Source organism: Ictalurus punctatus, chromosome 24 (assembly GCF_001660625.3).
Source record: "Ictalurus punctatus breed USDA103 chromosome 24, Coco_2.0, whole genome shotgun sequence".
Classification (NCBI taxonomy): Eukaryota; Metazoa; Chordata; class Actinopteri; order Siluriformes; family Ictaluridae; genus Ictalurus; species Ictalurus punctatus.
Window position 1 is genome coordinate 9,381,280 of NC_030439.2, and position 21,207 is coordinate 9,402,486.

The 21,207-nt window shown below is 37.7% G+C and overlaps 3 protein-coding genes across 8 annotated transcripts; 1 reads left to right on the forward strand and 2 right to left on the reverse strand.

The window, feature by feature from the left end:
* Positions 1-40: 40 nt before the first annotated feature.
* Positions 41-3,310, reverse strand: LOC100526699 (elongation factor 1-alpha). Its single transcript, XM_017454316.2, has 8 exons — positions 3,154-3,310; positions 2,374-2,531; positions 1,829-2,008; positions 1,430-1,726; positions 1,197-1,347; positions 866-1,122; positions 535-769; positions 41-441 (listed from the first exon to the last, which is right to left on the reverse strand). Exons 2-8 carry the CDS (start codon positions 2,515-2,517, stop codon positions 317-319), a joined length of 1,389 nt encoding a protein of 462 aa, XP_017309805.1. The 5' UTR covers positions 2,518-2,531; positions 3,154-3,310; the 3' UTR covers positions 41-316.
* A 4,794-nt stretch (positions 3,311-8,104) lies between these two features.
* On the forward strand, positions 8,105-12,468 carry LOC124626273 (trichohyalin). The gene is made up of 3 exons (XM_047150717.2): positions 8,105-9,066; positions 9,861-10,259; positions 10,378-12,468. The coding sequence occupies exons 1-3, from the start codon at positions 8,523-8,525 to the stop codon at positions 10,650-10,652; spliced, it is 1,218 nt and encodes a 405-aa protein (XP_047006673.2). The 5' UTR covers positions 8,105-8,522; the 3' UTR covers positions 10,653-12,468.
* Positions 11,079-21,080, reverse strand: si:ch1073-513e17.1 (sialin). 6 transcript variants are annotated; one of them, XM_047150768.2, is made up of 12 exons: positions 20,834-21,064; positions 20,040-20,473; positions 18,436-18,593; positions 16,335-16,555; positions 15,936-16,169; positions 15,653-15,827; positions 15,289-15,407; positions 14,819-14,980; positions 14,521-14,653; positions 14,166-14,313; positions 13,544-13,634; positions 11,079-13,428 (listed from the first exon to the last, which is right to left on the reverse strand). In XM_047150768.2, exons 3-12 carry the CDS (start codon positions 18,530-18,532, stop codon positions 13,282-13,284), a joined length of 1,527 nt encoding a protein of 508 aa, XP_047006724.1. In that variant the 5' UTR covers positions 18,533-18,593; positions 20,040-20,473; positions 20,834-21,064; the 3' UTR covers positions 11,079-13,281. The 6 variants fall into 6 exon arrangements, with proteins under 6 accessions (XP_047006724.1, XP_053531199.1, XP_053531200.1 ...); XM_053675224.1 differs by having other exon boundaries at positions 19,495-20,473; XM_053675225.1 differs by having other exon boundaries at positions 19,495-20,473; positions 20,931-21,062.
* Positions 21,081-21,207: the final 127 nt, after the last annotated feature.

Consider the following 21,207-nt stretch of genomic DNA (forward strand, 5'->3'; position numbering starts at 1 on the left):
TAGCAATGATGTCCTTAAAAGAAATCAGCTTCACACATACTGCAATTTTTTAATACCTTTATTAGTTACTCAGCAGCTTTCTTTCCAATTTAACAGTGGCAACAAGTGCAGATCTAAACCATTCAACTCAAATTAACAACTGAAAGATGCTATTGGTCAAACAATGAAGCCACATTAATTATCCTTTCCTGCGAAAATTTTTTCGATGAGTTTTAATCAGCATTAGCCAGTCCTTGAGTAGAGTGCCCAGGTTTAGAGAAATTCCAGGAAATGGGGGAGGATGCCCCACCACCTTTAACACATCTGGAATGAGAATTCACTTGGTCTTGGCAGCCTTCTGTGCAGACTTCGTGACCTTGCCAGCACCAGCAGCCTTCTTCTCAACACTCTTGATGACACCAACAGCAACAGTCTGCCTCATGTCACGCACAGCAAAACGTCCTGAAAACAGGGACAAGACAGTCGTCTTAAACCACACAATGCCAAAAGTTGGATGTCTGCCAACATGCAACAAGTCTATATTAAGAAGCTTACCAAGAGGAGGATAGGTAGAGAAGCTCTCCACACACATGGGCTTGCCAGGAACCATTTCAACAATGGCTGCATCTCCAGACTTCAGGTTCTTGGGGTTGTCCTCAAGCTTCTTACCAGAACGACGGTCAATCTTCTCCTTGAGCTCAGCAAACTTGCAAGCAATGTGAGCAGTGTGGCAGTCCAGCACAGGAGCATAACCCTGAGAGATCTGACCGGGGTGGTTCAGGATGATGACCTATAGAGCAGAGAGGGGTTAAGTCTCCACTAGCAAAAGCTTAATTAGGCAAAAAGTAATGCACATCTCAAAACAAGAAAATGGCAACAGTCCAACCTGAGCAGTGAAGCTGCCAGCCTCCTGGGGTGGGTCGTTCTTGCTGTCTCCAGCCACGTTACCACGACGGATGTCCTTCACAGACACATTCTTCACGTTGAAGCCAACATTGTCACCAGGAGTTGCTTCAGGGAGAGACTCATGGTGCATTTCAACAGACTTAACCTCAGTGGTCACATTGACGGGGGCAAAGGTCACAACCATGCCAGGCTTGAGAACACCAGTCTCCACACGGCCCACGGGTACAGTTCCAATACCTAAAGACATCAAAAACCCAGTGAGCTGGTTGAAAGGAAATGGGATAACTTGTGCATCTAACAACAATACAAACCTCCAATTTTGTAGACATCCTGCAGGGGCAGACGGAGAGGCTTGTCGGTGGGGCGGGAAGGGGGCAGGATGGCATCCAGGGCATCCAGAAGGGTAGTGCCACTGGCATTTCCCTCCTTACGCTCAACCTTCCATCCCTTGAACCAGCCCATCTACAGAGAGAAAAGCCCAAGTTAGGCCACTGACCATTTTGTGAAGTAATTTCACAGATCAGGTTATTTTTTTAAAACTCACATTTGTGCTGGGCTCCAGCATGTTGTCTCCATGCCACCCAGAAATTGGGACGAAAGCAACGGCAGCAGGGTTGTAGCCAATCTTCTTGATGTAAGCACTGACTTCCTTGGTGATCTCCTCAAAGCGAGCCTGGCTGTATGGGGGCTCGGTGGAGTCCATCTTGTTGACTCCAACGATAAGCTGCTTCACTCCCAGGGTGAAGGCCAGGAGGGCATGCTCACGGGTCTGTCCATTCTTAGAGATACCAGCCTCGAACTCACCCACACCACCAGCAACGATCAGCACAGCACAATCAGCCTAAAGGAGAGAGGGGAAGAGAAGAAAAGAGATCAAAGTCAGTCAACTTCAGCCAACAGTTAATTTCATTCAAATTAGAACAAATTCAAGACAGATACATACCTGTGAGGTACCAGTGATCATGTTCTTGATGAAGTCTCTGTGTCCAGGGGCATCGATGATGGTGATATAGTACTTGCTGGTCTCAAACTTCCAGAGGGCGATGTCGATGGTGATACCACGCTCACGCTCAGCCTTCAGTTTGTCCAGCACCCAGGCGTACTTGAAGGAGCCCTTACCCATCTGAAATTAAACCAGTAACCCAGTTTGTTGCTATTGGAGTTTAGTAGCATATTGAACCAAATCTTTAATATTAAGCACTATTTTTAAAAAATGCAATGATTGTTTATTAAGTACCAGTCTTCAGGGAAAAATAAAACATTTATTTTAATTCCATTTAAAAATTGATAATGGCCTTTAAAAAGAAATGGTTCATATAAGCGGCAGTGGGCGCCATTACAGCTTTGCTACGTCATCGAGTCTGCGTAAGCCACACCCACCCCACACCCTGCCGGCTCAAACCCACTAACGCGTGCTTCAAGCGCCATCTTGGCTCAAGTGAGTCAGAACTTGATTTTTATGTAAAAAATCAAAAACATAACACTCACCTCAGCGGCTTCCTTCTCGAACTTCTCGATGGTTCTCTTGTCGATACCTCCGCATTTGTAGATCAGATGGCCGGTGGTGGTTGACTTTCCAGAGTCGACGTGGCCGATAACCACGATGTTAATGTGGGTCTTTTCCTTTCCCATGATTACTTAAGTTTCTGTCAAAGATGATGAACATATTACTTATCGAAATACATTTGATTAACACGTGGCATATTTGGTGATGATTCACTAATAGCGGTGATAATCCAGGGTGAGTCCCGAGAGCCGGGGCCTGTAGGCCGGCCGCACGCCGCGGAGCGACACGTGTTTAGGGCCACGTAGGATTAAGCGACAGAAAAGCTACACTGAGGAAAAACTAGACAACTTAATAGGAAAGGCGTCCATAAGATGTTTTTGACTTGTATGACGAATAACACCGAGAAGGGTATACATACTTCCACACAGGCCTGAGGGACTCCTGACTGAGTCTTTGTTCTGTAGCCGGTTCGCCGGCCATTGTTCAATATGACTAAATATCTAACTAAATAACACCTGAAACGGGGTTTAAGAGTCATATCCACGAGAGAAAAAACCTCAACGTCACCGAACACGCCATCTTTTAAAAGTCATTTAAGGAAACTTATCCAACATTCCAACACTCCATCTTTTCATACCAACAAATTAATGGAAGGCAATTACATCAGAAATGCACAACAAGCTAGGATTTGGTCAATGTTTACAGAATAAATTATCATTTTTAAGCACCCCAAAAAAAAAACCCTCAGAAAGGCCACTTACCAAGATTTGGCGATTATTCCGCAGCAGCTGCTCCCCTTTGCCAGGTTAACAGAAAGAGACCGAAAAATGCCTTGGACTCGGAATTTATATGCAAGTAGGCGGTCAAGTTTCCTCCCCTCCTCCCGCACTGAACCGCAAATCACACGCATTTTCACAGCAAAATCTCCCCGCCTCGGCACCGTGACGTCATCACTGTGCTTCACGGATTCCGGGCTTGACCCACTGAAGTTCAGTCTTTTTGACTAAAAATTAAAAAATATAGTTTTTTTTAAATATACTTTATAAGTGGATGCTGTTATGTTTACATCCCTCCATTTTCAAATATAATGACTGGTTATGATTCCTGAAATATCTTTTTAATGCAAGCATGAAACATGAACAGTTGCTAATGTGACATGTCAACTGATCCAGGAACATGATATGTCTTTGTGTACAGTTTTACATTTTCACAGCACATACAATATGTAAAAGTAGGAGTCTTCATATATTAGCTCATAGTTTTCTAAATAAGACTTATACCTCTTAGAAGAATTAATGGACTTAATGCTCTTAGACACTATAGCCTACGTAAGTATGAGATATGGAGCCTGTGTACGGTATACTGGCATGTTTAGTATGTAGTACATATGCTTTAACCCTTAAAGTTTAAGCTTACATAAAGACTTAAAGTGTACTGTATGTCAGTTAAACAAAATATCACTTATTTTACTGAATAATGTCAGAAATGGTGTACTGTACTGTATTGTACTATTATGCAGTTATTTATTGAATCTATACCTGCATAGTAAAGTTTTCCCAGTAACAAAGGTTTACTGATATTCGGTGAAGTGATGACACTCCTTGATGAGACTGCTTGAATGCACATTGTATTCACAAGCAGATATTTACATCCGAAACACTTGAGTGATAATTGGAGATGAAGCACCATTGTCTATCGCAGGCCTCCACCCAAAGGCTCACCTATTCACATTCAAACTTGATCTGCAGATAGGACAGTGTGGTGTCTTTATTCTTTATTCAATCAAGGCCCAAACACTTTATTCAAACACTTTATTCAATTAAGGCTCAAATTGATTATGTCTTGTTTTAAAATTATATTTATGGCACAGTTATGTATATGGAAATCTCTTTAGAATTTTAATATATATATATATATATATATATATATATATATATATATATATATATATATATATATATATATATATATATAAAGACATTCTTAAGTTATCAAACTCCAACATAATAGCCTACTGGTCCCAAGCTATGGCGAGTACCTTATAGTCTCCATCACTTCTTAGGACCTATTTCAAGCAGCTGGCATCTTTCTGATCCTCCTCTCAACCTCCCTTTGCTTCCCTAGTTCAACAGACCTAACCAACACCTGCTTCTTTCAGTCAGACACTGATAGAGCAGATAGACACATACACTGCTTCATACACTCCAGACAGTGGCACTATGAAAACAGCACACATACCTCCATAGGACAGAGAATATAACTTCTATTGATGTTACTACCGAGTGACAAATTATTGACACAGCACTTGTTTTATATTTGAGCAAATTCACAGACGCTTTGCTTATTAGACGATTTGTTGTTAAGGTCCCTGGAAAATCTAAAACAGTAATTTATGGATAATTTAACATATTCAAACCAGGCAAGACATGTAACTTATTGAAAAACCTTTTTCCAACACAGTATTCACAACACAACAACCTGATTGCACTTAATTTGTTAATTACTTTGAATGTTTCTTAAGATGTATGAAAGCTTGCCTAAACAAATAGAACCCCAATAGAACCTAAAAACTATTACTTAGATTTGCAGACAATTGAACTCTAAAACACGAAACTATGAAACAACAAAGCAACCTCCTAATGCCTTGAACTAGTTAGAACATGTATGCAAAGTTCTAACAGTGAATATGATTTAAAATGCAAACCTGTGCAAATTCTGTTTGTTGGTGTGTGATAATACTATACACGTTTAACTGAATATAGTAGCTTTTCTAGTTTCCCCAAAATGTTAAGAGAACATACATTTACATACGTACATTTAGAGGCATGTATGAATTAAATGTCATTAAAGGAGAGACTTGTCACCCAACCTGAGGAACCAGATCTCTTCATGTTGTGAAAGTTTACTTAGAGGAACAGTTATCCACTCTGCAAAGTATAATTTAATGAAACACCAAATACTACCAAACAAACATAAATAATACTACAAATAGTTACTTATTACTATATTACTACATATAGTGTGAAAACCTGTTAATAAGAAATGATGTGTGTGTCATGTTCAGACATGTCTATAATGTATTCCAAAGAAACTTTTGTGCTTGATTTAGACTAGGCTCCTGCAGAGCTTCACTGTTCAGGTATTAAGTAAAGTAACATTTACTTTAATAGTTTAAATAGTTTAATAGTTTTCATTGCTAACTAATCTATATGACAATGAAGTCCATGGGGCATTCTGATGCACAGATATCAGTTAAATATGTAGGACAGAGAGAAAGTATGAATGAGGGAGTTAAATGGTGTGGTCTGAAAAGGCAGTCATATGATTGGCACTGATAAGAATTTATCACACAAGTGGAGAGCTTAAGCAGAGACATAAATGATTAATATACTGCAGTTGAAACAGCAGTTGCTGTCCCTTTCTGTACATTCAACTTTCTCTATTTGTCACAGAGGAATAAGAAAGTAAGTTTGTAAATGCCTCCAGTCTCTTCACATTCACACACTGCAACAGCTTATGTTTCCCAGCTTCCCTACTGTTGTGAGACATCAAAACTTATCTAACCTTTGTCCCCATTTGGCTTTGTTTACCAGCACTGAAAAACAGTCCTTACTCTCAACTAACATATCTGCAAAGCTTATTGGTGAAATTATGTGGGGAAAAAAACATTTCTATTTATACTGTCATAGTATACTCCACTGTAAACTTTGGCCATTTGATTGGCATGTGGGAGGAGACATGGTGCTCTAGATCTGGGTCAAGTGCTGGCAGGACTTCAATGTTGAGTCATGCATTTGGAGAGGAAGGGCCCCAACCTTCTATTTTCTTCCAGGACATACTCATACAGCAGGCCTGTTAAACTTATAAAAGTTTATTATGAAAGTTTATTTCATGTTCAAAACAATAATCATATTCATTTTAAATCAGTCTAGGATTGGAAAGAACCCTAAAAATGTTTAGTAGATTGAGGCAAGAGACAAATATGGGACACAATATCAATTATGATTAAAGTTTGTCTCTATCAAGTTAGTTATGCAAGTTGCCCTTCTGCCAGTAAGATAATAAGAAACAAATTTATGACCCATAGAAGAGAATGAAATCCCAAAGCTTTGCATGGTAGCACAATTCCAGTTGACCAACCACACCCTCCCCTCTCTCAACAGCTAGAAACCAAATGATCACACTTGCTAATTTATTCACACAGTCAATTGAGCGTAAAGGTGTGATGTCTGAAGGTGCAGTCACTAGCATGTGTGAGCACACTAGGGTTCTGTCTGAGAACCTGAGAATGCAAATAAGTCCTATTCATGTGTAAAAGGTCTCGTTTCCATGTGTTTCACAAGTGTAGAGAGGTAAAGACAGAGAGGTAAAGGCACCCCACAAGAAAAGTCAAAAGCTGCTTAATTTAATTACTAAAAAAATAAACTAGAAAAATTTATATTAATTCACCCTATCAAGTATTCTATTTCGTCTGATCAAGAACTGTCATAAAATAAAACTAAATGTATATATGAGGTAAAAAAAAATAATTAAAAAACTTCAAAAAGTCAGAGGGATTAATAAGTTCTTTGAATACAGTCATCATTGTATGATTTTAAAAAGAAAGAAAGAAAGAAAGAAAGAAAGAGGAACTCCAGGGCCAGGATTGGGAACCCATGCTCTAAGATCACTTTAAAAAAAGTAATACTGCAAGTAATACTGTGTCAAACATTTACATAAACATTAGGTCTTACAGTACTTTTTAAAAGTGACTTAATGCATTTCATACCATTTTACTAATATCAAAAAAAAAATTTTTTCTAGTACATCTAGTACAGTATGTTTCACATTTTGTGGTTGTACAATCCCTGCTACAATTTAACACACTGGAAATTCAAATAAAGTGCTAATTAAACCAGTATAGCAAATATAGTGTTTTATGAAAGCAGTTATTCCAGATATTATGAGGAGAAAAGCTACGCTTAAAAGCATTTTCCATTAATCAGTCATATACAGCACATCTCAAGTCACAAGAGAGTACAAAATTCAAAACCATCATATGAGGTACTCGGTCAGTATTAATAGTTCTATTAATATATTCCATTTGGTTTCTTCCAGATTAAAAGATAAATAATGAAAGCCACAGATATAACAGTCAGAGAATACACATAAAAGCAGGATATACAAAGTGTGAAATACATTCAACCAGAGACAAATTCTCCAAAAGAGTGCCTCTCTTCAAACATTAATTTAGCATTTTGTTGGTCTACACAGACGTAACAGTTCAGCAACTGAGGGGAATTAAAACAGTGATGGGTCTATGGGGCACCCTTGCCTATATGAACAGAAAAACTTGGTTAAGTACCTTGTAACAGATACACAACTATGTAATAGTAAGAAAAATGATGTTTTGAAGTCAGACCATTTCATTTTATAAATGTGAAACTTTCCCATTAATATTAACGATTGTATCACATATGCCTTATCTTTCTGAGTTCCATGATCATTGAAGCGTGTTATTATGTCAGATCCACTCAGCTGCAAAGCAATGTTCGGAAAAATCTTAAAACTCGGAGGTTGCCGGATAGGACGCTGACGTTTTGTGACGCATTTTTCCTGCGACGAGCTTTAGCTAGCGATGCGAATTTCAGCTCTTTTCAATGATTCATAATCATTCGGCTCAGCTTACCAATAAGAGTCAACTCTTTCTGCTCCGAAGACGGTTCATTGCTATTTTTATTTTCTAAATCAGACAGTTTGACTAGTGATTGTTCTTCATTGACTAACTTTGTCTGGGCTTGTTTTGACGGATCTTATTTTACCTCCTAATTAACAATATAGCATTACATGACCGTTAAAAAGGGCAATCATGTTATTGTGCCTGTCGTGTCCATGCTTCATCAAAATGATCCAGTGATTCATTTCTATTGATAATTATAACTAATCGCCTCCCTAACTACACAGAGTATACTGTATGTTCAACACGACTTCTCAGTCATACTGCCTCATACACACACACACACCTTACCATGGAAGCATTTTTGACTAAATTACAATGTGATAGAAATAACATTGTCTACATCTACAAAACAAAAACAAAAAAGTGAGAGATAAGGAAGAGGAAAAACAGAAACCATCGAAAGGCTCATATATGCGAATCGGTTCAAAGAGTCGACTCGTCGGTGAACGTCACATAATTATTTGGGTCGGGTGTTTAAAACATAGGTCAGAAATATATAGCGATCTGGTGGGGACAGCTACTGTGAAAGGCTGGGACATGGCTGGAAATTGGAAGGATTCCGAAACGAAGGAGCTGCTGTCTATCCGGTCAGAGGAAGAAATCATTCGCCAGCTGAACGGCACTGTTCGGGATGCAGTGGTGTACGAGAAAATCACTCAGAAACTCAAAGAGCGCGGGGTTTTAAGAGAAAAGACGCAGGTCATAAATAAACTGAAAACTCTACGCAAGAAGTTTCACCAAATTAAACAACGTAACGCCCAACTGGGGAATTCAGACTGGCCGTATTTCGATATGTGCCACTACATATGGGGAGGTGGACGTTCTGCAAACCCCGTGGTTTTGCTCAGTCCTTTAGAGCCTTATCCCTCAGAGAATGATGCTGAAACCACTCTGAGTGATACAGACATCCTGAAGACTGAGGTGTGCACAGAATTTGTGCCCTTAAGTCCAGCAGGTGGGTTTATTTTCCATTATAACTACACACATTATAACACAGTGGTGTACATAGACACATCTCGGGCAACAATGTCTCATTATTCTAAGGCTTCTTGGTTGAAATGGCTCTTAAATAATGAGTTTTCAACATAGAATTAGAAAAGACACAAAATGTGGTTAACCGGCATAAGGACAAATGTCAATCTAGTGATTTATTTAAAATTATGATTATTATTTTAAAATGAATAATTCCATTTGAGTTGGGTAACAGGGTTTTATTTTAAAAGTGGCATTGTCATTACAGTCAATATGACAATGTCATCGAAAATAATAAAGAAAAAAGAATGCGAGATCTTGCATTTCATCTTCCTATGATCTTCAGGAAATTCAGATGATGCTTCTTGTTGAACGTGTGACTTGTAGAACATTACACATCACAGGGAGGAATTTGTTCAGGTGACGGGGTTGAGTGAATGTGGTGGGAAACAACTAAAATGTACATTTTACACATATTTATACTCATGGAAAAGGATGTTTCAAGCATGAACTGTTAAGTAGATTTACACGTTAATGACTATTTACACATTTAATGATTATGTTTCATGTAGGTTTTAATAATGTTTAAGTGATCTATCTGAAACATGCACATGGGATTAACAAGTGTTATCTGATCTCTTTTTTTATATTTGTAATTGTAAGATTATCGCACCACTACTGGCACCCCAATTACACGCATACAGTTTAGTCAGTGTTTCACTGTTGATGTTTAATGGCATTTGCTGTTTTTTTTTGTGTTTGTTTTTTTTTTTCCAGAATTTCCTCCATCTCCTCAGTCACCACCAAATAAAAGTGCCAAGAAAGTATCACGGGGGGAACAAATGGTGAAGGACATGAAAGAGTTTTTCACTGAAATGGACCGAGACTTTGAAGAAAGGGAGCGCCTTCGTGTCCTGGAACAGAGGCAATATGAAGAGTGCTTAAGGAAGGAGGCAAAAGAAGAGGAAAGAGAAGAACGGGCCAGGCAAATGGCCATGTTTAAAGAATTACTGGAATCTCAAAATAATCTGCTAAGAGAACTCTTGTTGCGAATCCCATCACCAACATTACAGCGGCTTACTCCATCTAAAAACAATGCTGAACCTGAAACCACTTCAAGTGTTGCAAACATCCCAGACACCAAGGAGTGCACAAAATTTACACACAGTCATGCAGGTGAGTTTGAGCTTGCTAGCTACACTCTATCTGCCTAAAGTTACTCTTAACACTACTGTCCATGAAGCTAGATGCATAACTCATCTGACTAATGGGATTTTGGTGTGCCTGTTTACAGAATCTCCTCAATCACCACCAAACAAAAGGGCGAAGAAAGTATCACAGGAGGAACAAATAGCAAAGGACATGAAAGAGTGTTTTGCAGAAATTGCCAGAACCTTGGAAGAGAGGGAACGGCTTCGTCTCCTGGAGCACAGGCAACATGAAGAGAGCTTAAGAAAGGAGGCAAAGCAGGAAGCACAAGAAGAACGGGCCAGGCAAATGGAAATGTTTAAAGAGATGCAGGAGTCTCAGAATGACCTACTAAAGGAACTCCTGAGGCGTATGCCTTGAGCAACATTACAGCAGTTAAAAGTCTCTAAGTACCGGCACTCAGTCAATCAGTCCAGGTTCATTACAGACACGGCTTCAAGTAGTAATGTACAAAACACCTCAGAACAGGACATGATTTTTAACCCACCTTCATCCACATCCTTCATGGAATAATGAGCAGGAACTTGGGGCGTTTCTAAATTTTTGTACACTGTATTTATTTATTAGTGGTTTTTATTAGCGTTACTGCTCTTTATGAAGAGTCTGAACCCAACTCAATTAGTTTTATGGTGCAATTTGTTACCACACTTAATGTAAGTAGTTTTTACATGTTTTCTACTGCACTTTAAGTATTTATGCACAACTTATATTCATTTGCACATTTACCTAAAAATTTAATCTAAGAGCACTGTACGTAAATATTTAAAAAATAAACAATTGACACCATTTGTCATGTATAATCATTTATTGTTGTCATTTTTAAAACTAGTGGTAGCTTTAAATAAGCATTTCTTTAGCCAGTGACAGATTTATAAGACACTGCCAGCAGATACACAGTGAATGTATGAGCAGTTCAAGTAAAACATTTGGGGTAAAAAAATAAAATAAAATATAATCTTGACAGTAGGTCTGTGGGCAGTAGACTATTAACTACACATACATGCAGTAGAAAGAAAAGTAACTGTTACAAATGATCTACAAATAAATAGTTTTGAGAATTGCTTTTGTGTTGTACATATTCTAACCCCTTATACTGCCACGCTGTTGAATGCTTGAATCTGATTGGTCAGATTCATTTCTTAAAACAGGATGGCTTGGACAGACTGGAAAGTTTAGTCGAATGTGGTCATTGTGCTATTGTTTTCATAGTAATAGGTTACAGAGGGAAGCTCCACATAAACAGATTTCAAAAACATCTAATCATTGATGTGATGAAGCTTTCTGTGAGGAGATATATCAGTTTTGTAAGGGCTCTTCAGTGTCAGCTTCAGTTTCAGTCAGCTGTAAGTATTTTGACATGGGAAAGAACTTCAAGAGAAAGTTAAAAACAAAAACTTGCTGGTGTGAGAGCGACTGTTTAGAGGTATAAGTGGTTATAAGTGATAACATAAGGCGCTAACTTGTCGCTCTTTAATAAAACATTTTTTATGGAAAATTACTGTGGCACAAGAGGAATAAAACACTTCAGTATGTGCTGTGAGTGGCACCTGAGCTCAGATTAACGTCTGTGTGAAGTTTCTGCACGTCTCCCGGTGTCCATGTGGGTTTCTTTCCGGTTCTCTGATTTCCTCCCTCCTTTCCAAAACATGCTAGTTGGTGGACTGGCTAAGATAAATTGTGCCTAGTTGTAAATAAGTGTGTAATGAGCTCTCCTAAAAAGTTTTTGTTTCTATAGCAACAACTTACGAGGGACTTGTTAGTACAGTGGCACCAATAGAATTCAAGTCAGAGAAAAAGAATTACACACATTTCTTCAAAGTACTTTTAACATTTATTATTAGGTACCTGAGAATGCTTTCTTAAAATTCTTCCATAGATTATATATAAGCATACCTCAATTTTTATTGCCACTCATTAGTTAAAAAAGCTTTTTAAATTATTACCCTCTGAAAAAAAAACAATACTAAAAGTACTATAAAAGTACTATCAGTAACAATATAACAGTATTTATGCACCAGATGTACAGTGTAGGTAAGGTCTTCCCATTATTAAAATAAACCCAACCTGCTTCCCTTGTTTGGTTCCCACTTGGATCACATGCTCATCCCTCAAACTATGATGTGATGTAGGCTGGCAGTGTACAACAATACCAAAGTAACTTTTGGTTAATCATGATCTTTTAAAAAAAAACAAAAACAAAAAAAAAACCCCAGCATATATGGGAATCTATGTTATGTTACCATGTTACTCAAAACATCTCACAAGAGTCTTACTGTATCCATAGAATGGACCACAGAATGAATGCCCTCTTATACGGAATGTTTAACACTTTCAGACTTTCATATGAAAGTGTAATTTACATATTAATATAAAAAGGATTAAAATAGGAATCAACAAACAAAATATAACAGTAACAAAAATGACAAAATCAACACAAAAGCAAATATTTCCATTTGCAGTTGTGTGTAAAACTCCAATGTTTCAATGCTACAATTGTTAAAAATGTTTTTATAAAGTGTAAAACATGGGCATATAAAGAGTTAAGAAAACTCGTACGTTTCTATAAACGTATACAAATTGTTGAAGTACACAAAATGCTTTGAAAAATGACATTGTGTACATGTAACTACTGCCACACATTGTAAAGGTGGTGCTGGTGTTTCATGAACCGAGATTTTCTATAAAGTCAAATAAAATGTAGAGACATTCCAGTGTTATAAGAGGTAAGAGTTATTCCCATGGAATGGACCTTATTTTACCTTTTCAGATAAACCTTAACCACATTATTGACTATACTGGATTAGACAAACATCGAGTATATAAACAAACATATTGATTTCCCTTATTCCCTTAAAAATTTTCTTTTTTTTCATGTATTTTTCATTTATGTTCTTATATTAAGAACATAAAATAATGAAAGTCATTTAAAAATTAATTATGTTTTCAAGTAAATAATTTTAATAGCGTCCTTTTTAGAACAAGTTTAGTGCTATCTTTCAGTCTCTGTTTCTGACTGGTTCTCCCTTCGTGCCCAAGTTTGGATCTTTCCAGTGCCAAACAATATGTAGTGTAAGGCTCCAAATACATTCAGTCCTGCTGACAAATAGAAGACTTTCCTCCAGCCCATCAGAGAATGCTTTAAGAAGAAAGTTGTATTGTAAGGAAACGTGTTTGTAACAGTGAAGTGTGTTATACGTAAGTTTAAGTATTGTTTAAAAATGTAACTGCAATGTAATGTAAATGCAACTCACATCATTGGCAAGATGACCCACTGCAATTGGTGCAAGTACTCCTGGGATAGAGCCAAGAGTGTTGGTGATCCCAAGCAGTATGCCGGCATACCTGAGTACATGGGTGTATTGCGAAAAGAAGGAAGAAGACAGCAAGCTTGTTAAAATGTTTCCTAAACAGCAGTGCAGTTCAAATATATGCAAAATTAAAGTTCAATATTACAAATAAAATATTTACAGATTTCATACTGGTTTTTCTGTTGAAGTCCTTTGTGTTATTCATGAACAATACAAATAATGAACAATAATGATGGGGAAATGTATTTAACAGCAAATCACACACAAGGTCACAATCTGTAAATATTTTATTTGTAATACTGAACTTCAGTAATGACCTGCATAAACGAGTACTCTATGGATGTTTGACTGGAATTTATGTAGTGTCCATTTTTTCCCCATCATTACTGTTTGCCACCAAATAATGAACAATAATTATGAACTGGCCATTTGAATGAAAATAAAAGGACCGTCTCTGACTTTTGCACAGTACTGCAGGCTATAGTTATAGCATATTTCTACACATATGAAACAGAGGTCAAGGATTGGAACAGGGAATGATATCAGAAGATCATAGTGCCCATACTGAGGAGCAATATCAATCTGGTTAATGAAGACTCCAGCTGCACTGATGCCCCCGAGAGTGTTGGACAGGGTGACAAAGGTGACAGCCAGAATGCCACTGCACCCGGAGAATCCAACAGCAACCAGGAGTGCTGCTGGTATGACCAAACCTGTAACACAAAGATACATCAATCCAGTGTCACTCAGAAGAGAAGATGTTTTTTTTTGCTCATTAGGAATCTAAAACGGCATCTGGATTTCTGTAAAGCTCTATCATTTAAAGTACTATACAACTACAATTCAACTGAATACACCAAAGTTAAAAGGACTTATCCATCTCATGACAACTGAAATAGACTTCAGTCACTGTCACTAACCTGCAAAAGTGAAGATTTTGCGGACAGCCGTTACACTTAGTATCTTCCTCTCCAAAAGATTGTCCGCTACCACACCTGAGAGCACGGAGAACAACCAGGCACCCAAGTAGGGTAACGCCGACAGGAAGGAGTTCTACACAGCAGAATAAGAGAATGTCAGATGACATGTTTTCATCTCATGAGTAGTGCTTGTTTATCCAATTGTGGTTGAGACATTCATAGATAGTATTTGTGTGTACTTATTCACAGTGCTCTAAGACACTGTGGTCAGTGGGCTAAAACCATTAAAAAGTCTAACCTGGCGCAGGTCAAAGTGCAGCACTGTGTCCATGTAGGTAGGCAGCGAGGTAAGCAGAGTGTAGTAAGACCAGTTGGAACACATCTGTGCAATGATGATGGCCCAGAGAGGGCCTGAGCACAGCATAGGCAACAGCGGCAGTGACCAACCATGGGAGCCTCCCTGAACAGTACAGGAAAAAAAATCCGTACACTACACTCAGCATATTAATACAATAGGTAGTAGTAATGACATTTAGGCTTAAACATTATCCAAGACATTTAAAACCAAAATAGTTGATTATTAATAGATATTTATCAGAAAACAATGCTGTAAACAGACCACTGCATCTACTTACATTGTCAAGCTTAGCAACTGAGAGGAGTCAGATTTTAATATCACTCACTGAGTATAATTTCAAACATGTACGAGCAAAAATACTCCACTCTTTTGTCTGTTACTCATATTTTTAAGCAACGATCACTTAATACCTCTGAACCTATAGAGTTGATAATGTATTCTCTTTCTTGGTCACTTATTCTTGGATGTGTCTGAGGTTCATCTGACACCATGATGAACCACAGTACTGCCCAAAGACATCCTGCTCCCCCTGGTGGCAAAACATAAGAATTGAAACCAATTGCCATGTCAGTTATGACTAAAATTGTCTCAAAATGTAGTGGAAAATGGAAAAATCATAATTCCAAAGCAAATTACATTATTATTTGTAAATGCATGACAAGCCAAGCTTAATTACTGCAGATGTTATTGCATTTAAGCAATTGTGCATATTTGTGAAAAACTGTCTTTAATTGGGCTGAGTTTAAAAGGAATAAATTAGGGTTATCTAATTACCACAGAGGTAGAAGACTGCAGGCCAGCCCAGACTGTGACATATGAAGCCTGTGAGAGGGAACGCAAGGAAAGCACCAAAATTTCCTCCTGCTCCTGAGATAGTCATCAGACGAGCTCTTTCCAATGGAGGGGCCCAACAGGCCCACATAGCCATCATGGCAGGGAATGTTACACCCTAAACACACAAAAGACATCTTTGTTCAGGCTTGGTCGGTGGTATTACATAAAAATGAATTGTGAAAAAGTAATTATTTAAATAAAAAGCATTTTAACGTGTCCTCACCTCTCCAAACCCCTCCAGAGCTCTTAGAGCAAGCAGCCAATTGACCCCGAGCTCAGCAGCCAGAGGAGTGAGGATGGTGAGCACTGCTGTACCCAAAACCCCTCCTCCCAGGAACTTACTCCCACCACAGCGACCTGACAGGTAGCCCCCGGGGATCTGGGTGAAAAAGTACCCAACGAAGAATGCACCCAGCAGCAAGCCCTGAGTCTCAGGATTCCATGAGTATCTTGGTACCTGAGAGACATGAGAATGAGTCCAGGAAATGCAAAGGAGACCATTACATACAGGAACCCAGCAAGTGCAGTGTGGCCTTTATGCAAAATAATACATCATCGATGTTTCTTTTTACACATTACATTTACATACGATGTGGCAGGGAGACTGGACTAAAACGCTCACCCCATCTGGCTGATCGGGATTTTCAGTGCTGCTGTTAGGGGTAGTAGAAGATGCTGGGCATTCCTTTGATTCACTGTCATTGAAGGATAGCTGGATAGCAGTTGTATTGACCATGGCGACCATAGCGACACTGAGATTGACCCGGAGCCCGTACACCACAGCGAAGCCGAGGAACATCATGAAGGCCAGGTTGAATCGCACAGAGCAGCACTGAGGAGGCACTGTTACACACACAACTTCAATATCACATTCAGAAAATACAAACTGTTTAAAAGCAAACAAAGACACAGTAACTAATTTATTATTAGGTAGACATTTCTCATCTTTTAAAATCTGAGAGCTTTTATAGACACAGTTTTCAGAAAAAGACGCTAGGTACCTATTGAAATCTCTCCTTAAAGGTAGATCTTGTCTTAAAATCAAGCCCACCTGTTGTATGTGATAACGTGTATCCCAAAGGTACTCCCCTAGGGATTCACCAGGATATATCTTACACAGAAACGTATTAAGAAGATATTTGCCAACACCACAGGTCTGTGCTTTCAAGTGTAATAAAAGATAAAGGTACATTCATGCATTGGTTTTGGCATCATAACACAATTTTGTCATACTGGAAAAAAAATATAGGATGTAATAGAAGATCTTCTTGGACTACATTTTGATATGACCCCAGCCTTGTATCTCTTGAATCTTAATGTGAATATTTTGTTTAAAAAAGATGCAAAGCAGTTATTCATTGTTCTGGTTTACCTAGCCAAAAAAGCATTTTGTTGCTTTGGTCTGCATCACAGGCTCCATCTCTCAAAATGTGGATATGACAGATTGCTACATGTTTACCACTTGAAAGCTCACCTATGACAAAGATCAAGAATCTGACAAATTCTAGTCGATATGGTCTCCCCTCTGGGACGATATTAAGCATCTCCCTTAACATGCGTACCGGATTGCTCTAAACTGAGTATTCAGAGTGATATCAACCGATACTGATAATTCTGCCTTTTATGTCTTCTTTTAAATTAATAATAATTTATTCCGCAATTCTGAAGGAAATGCAAATAAAAACTTTATTTTCTCTATTTCAACAAGTTGTTTCACAGTAACTGGTCTCATAAACAGAAGACACATTACTCACATTAACATTAACACATGAACTAAATTCTGAAGATTAAAATAAGATTTCTTAACTTGAATGTTATTAATTCATATCACCAGAATTAACTGACTGAATTCTAAAAAACCTCCTGCTAGTCTCACACTCACTCACCACAAACAAAAGCATTTCTATAAGCATTTAATATAAACTTTATATATATATATATATATATATATATATATATATATATATATATATATATATATATATATATATATATTAACATTAACTGGATATGAAATATACTACTCTACAAATATTTTCTGCTGTACAATATATACTTTTTTGTCAACTCATCTTCATTTAAATCTTTCAACGGTGTACTGGCCCTTTAATAATAATTTTAAAAAATAATAAATAAAATATTATATATATATATATATATATATATATATATATATATATATATATATATATATATATATATATATATATATATATATAGCTAGCTCACCTTTCCCTGCACTGCTAAGAAAGAAGAAAAAAGTCAACATGAAGAAATAATGATGTACAGTTAATCCCACATTAGAATCAGTAACACATTTTTAATAGTGTTTTCTCAGTAGAAGAATATGCTGAAACTAGCAAAAATAGTTCAGATAGGACAAACATTGCAACACCCACTGCAATGAATATTCTTTAAAACCAGCATCAGTAGACATTTCGGAAAACCTATACAACCCCTAGAAATCAGACACAAGTAACCAGAATTTTCTACCGTTAAATTTCCAGTGACTAAATTCAACCATATAACCTCTGTAGCCTCAAATAATCCAAAACAGATCTATGTCTAAATATGTTTAAGCATATTTTACTATATTAATATCATACTTTACTACTCCAAGATGAAATCTAAGCCCAAATTAGATCATGATCCTTTGAAGTACTCTTTATGTGAAAATCTTTAAATGAAATATAATTACATATAAACCTTTACAAGAAACTAACCTGTATGTTGTTCGGCATATTTCTGCAGCAGTGGTGTTTGGTCTTCCTCCAGATCCTCCACATTAGAGGTAATAGGCCAACTATCAGGTAGGGCCATGGTAAATGTTCAAATGCAACAATTTTTAGAGGTGCTCATCAAACCATGGTGTTCACAAGTCCTGCATTAGAAAACAGTCCAGATAAATTGCCTACTATTGAACTATGAACTTCAGAAAAATCAATAACACTTTGAGATGCTTCTAAGTAGGCAGAAAAAGTATGCACAGTTCGATCCTTCAGAGAAAACGGTGTACTTTGAATGATTTCTTATTTTTATAATTTACCAAACAGAGACCAGGTTTACTGTGGCTATTCACTGATCCAAACTGCTTTCAGAACTTTTTTCAGAGTCTGCTTCGTCACATATTCCTGTATGTGGAAGGAGGACTTGTGGTTGATACTATGACCTCAATAATCCAAATGTACACCTTTACAGGGTTCTGTTTCAAGCTACACAATTCTGTTTTCATCCTTTTAGACATCTACAGCTGAAACTGCTGTGATCACTTCAATGTTTATCATATGGGAAATTGCATAACTACAACAGTAAGCACATGTGACCAACTGAAGTTCCGCAGGAATTTGTTCTTGCCAAGTCTGCTGACTTAAATCCATCCAAATGTTGTTGTAACAATTGCTGTTATTGTCTAATATTATTATAGTATGTAATTAAAAATGGGCAAGGTTTCTATTAAGGATATCTGTAAATTGATTTCATTACATTGAACATTCAGTAGGATTTGTTAATTCAGGTTAATATTTTTTTTTAAATAAATCCAACATTTGATATAAAATGTTTAATATTATTTTCTTGTTATAATGTACTGAACACAGCACATTCATTGAATGGTAATTCTAGCTAAATTTGATGGGACATAATTCTCAAAACAGTTACCCCAGAAAGTAAATAGTAAAATATTCTTGGCCATATTCAACTTAATCTAAGCTCGATCAGATATATGCCGTGTGCACTAAATGTCAATATACACAATGCATATGGACCTTTCCATATACACTCACCTATAACACTTTACTAGGAACACCAGCCATGTGGCAGCAGTGTAATGCATAAAATCTTGCAGATACGGGCAAGCACCTTCAGCAAATATTTACATCAACCATCAGAATGGGGAAAAAATGTGACCGCCATGATTCTGACCATGGCATGACTGTTGGTGCCAGACAGGCTGGTTTGAGTATTTCTATAACTGCTGATCTCTTGGTATTATAATGCACACCAGTATCTAGACTTTCCTCAGAATGGTGCAATAAAGAAAAAACTTCCAGTGATGATCCTTGTTGATGAGAGAGGTCAACAGAGGATGGCCCGATTGGTTTGAGTTGACAGAAAGACTAATTCAAATATCCTTTTATTTTAAAAACCTGAGTTACCAGAAGTAACTCAGATAACCAGTCTATACAATTGTGTTGAGCAAAAAAGCATCTCAGAATGCACAACATGTGGAACCTTGAGGTGATTGGGCTACAACAGCAGAAAACCACATTGGGTTCCATTTCTGTCAGACAAGAACATCAATCTGAGGCTGCAGTGGGTACAGGCTCACCAAAACTGGACAGCTGAAGACTAGAAAAACGTTGCTTGGTCTGATAAATCTTGATTTCTGCCGAAGCACATCGGTTGGGTGAGAATTTGGCAGCAACAGAACGAATCAATGGACCCAACCTGCCTTGTGTCAACAGTCCAGTCTGGTGGAGGAAGTGTAATGGTGTGGGGAAAGTTTTCTTGGCACACTTTGGGCCCGTTAATACCAATATCAATCATTGCTTGAGTGCCACAGACTATATGAGTATTGCTGCTGATCATGTACATCCCTTCATGGTCACAATTTATCATCTTCTGATGGCTACTTCCAGCTTGATAATGCACCATGTCACAAAGCAAAAGCCTCAAACTGGTTTCATGAACATGACAATGAATTCAGTTTCTTCAGTGGCCTTCCCAGTCACCGGATCTGAATCCAGTAGAGCACTTTAGGATCTGGTAGAACAGGAGATTCACAGCATGTAAGTGCAAATGAAAAACCTGCAGGAATTGTGTGATGTAATCAAGTCAACATGGATCTTGTGGAAAACAAGCTACAGAGAATTGAGGCTGTTTTGAGAGCAAAATGATGCGCTCCTAATACAGTGCCTAGTGAGTGTATTATTACAATGTTATGTAGGCTACTTATTACTTGATGTCTGTATAACTACTGATACACCACAAAGCTCAAAACAAAACAAAACAAAGCTATATCGGTTTCAAAATTCACAATCTGATGCTTTATATGATAATTTGTATAAATATAAAGTGACAATATAAAGGATACATGTCTTATGTCGTGTTATATATTCTTACCACAGAGAGTAAATGTTCAGTCAAAAGATACTGGTGCTGAATAAGCGACTTTTTTTGTCGCGTCCTAACTAAATTTTATTTTGTTATTTCGAAGTACCTGCTACACTGCGACACGTCTAGTCGGGTTAGTGGTTAGTGGCTCGTTTAATGTCAATCTCGCTACTTTTCAACTAGCCATTTCTGGAAATGAGGGGTACGTCTCAATCTGCTCTCTAGTTCAGTAGTCAAGGCACCGATCACGCAGTCGGCCATTTTAAGGCCTGTCTCAATCTAAAAATGCTTCAAGTGCACTAAAAAGTATCCCACAATGCATCGCAAAAACCAGGGAGCATCGATGCTCACTATAGGTGCGTTCAAGTCATGTCGGAAGCTCG

What these genes read in the sequence shown, in the direction of transcription:
- LOC100526699 (XM_017454316.2), bottom strand. Translation starts at nt 2,517, where the DNA reads ATGGGAAAGGAAAAGACCCACATTAACATCGTGGTTATCGGCCACGTC. An exon ending in CTGGCAGCTTCACTGCTCAG is followed by an intron (nt 770 to 865) that starts GTTGGACTGTTG and finishes TCTGCTCTATAG; the next exon opens with GTCATCATCCTGAACCACCC. An exon ending in CTCTACCTATCCTCCTCTTG is followed by an intron (nt 442 to 534) that starts GTAAGCTTCTTA and finishes CCCTGTTTTCAG; the next exon opens with GACGTTTTGCTGTGCGTGAC.
- LOC124626273 (XM_047150717.2), top strand. Translation starts at nt 8,523, where the DNA reads ATGCGAATCGGTTCAAAGAGTCGACTCGTCGGTGAACGTCACATAATT. An exon ending in TGTGCCCTTAAGTCCAGCAG is followed by an intron (nt 9,067 to 9,860) that starts GTGGGTTTATTT and finishes TTTTTTTTCCAG; the next exon opens with AATTTCCTCCATCTCCTCAG. An exon ending in ATTTACACACAGTCATGCAG is followed by an intron (nt 10,260 to 10,377) that starts GTGAGTTTGAGC and finishes GCCTGTTTACAG; the next exon opens with AATCTCCTCAATCACCACCA.
- si:ch1073-513e17.1 (XM_017454409.3), bottom strand. Translation starts at nt 18,532, where the DNA reads ATGGCCCTACCTGATAGTTGGCCTATTACCTCTAATGTGGAGGATCTG. An exon ending in CTCTGGAGGGGTTTGGAGAG is followed by an intron (nt 15,828 to 15,935) that starts GTGAGGACACGT and finishes TTGTGTGTTTAG; the next exon opens with GGTGTAACATTCCCTGCCAT. An exon ending in TGGGTCATCTTGCCAATGAT is followed by an intron (nt 13,429 to 13,543) that starts GTGAGTTGCATT and finishes TTCTTCTTAAAG; the next exon opens with CATTCTCTGATGGGCTGGAG.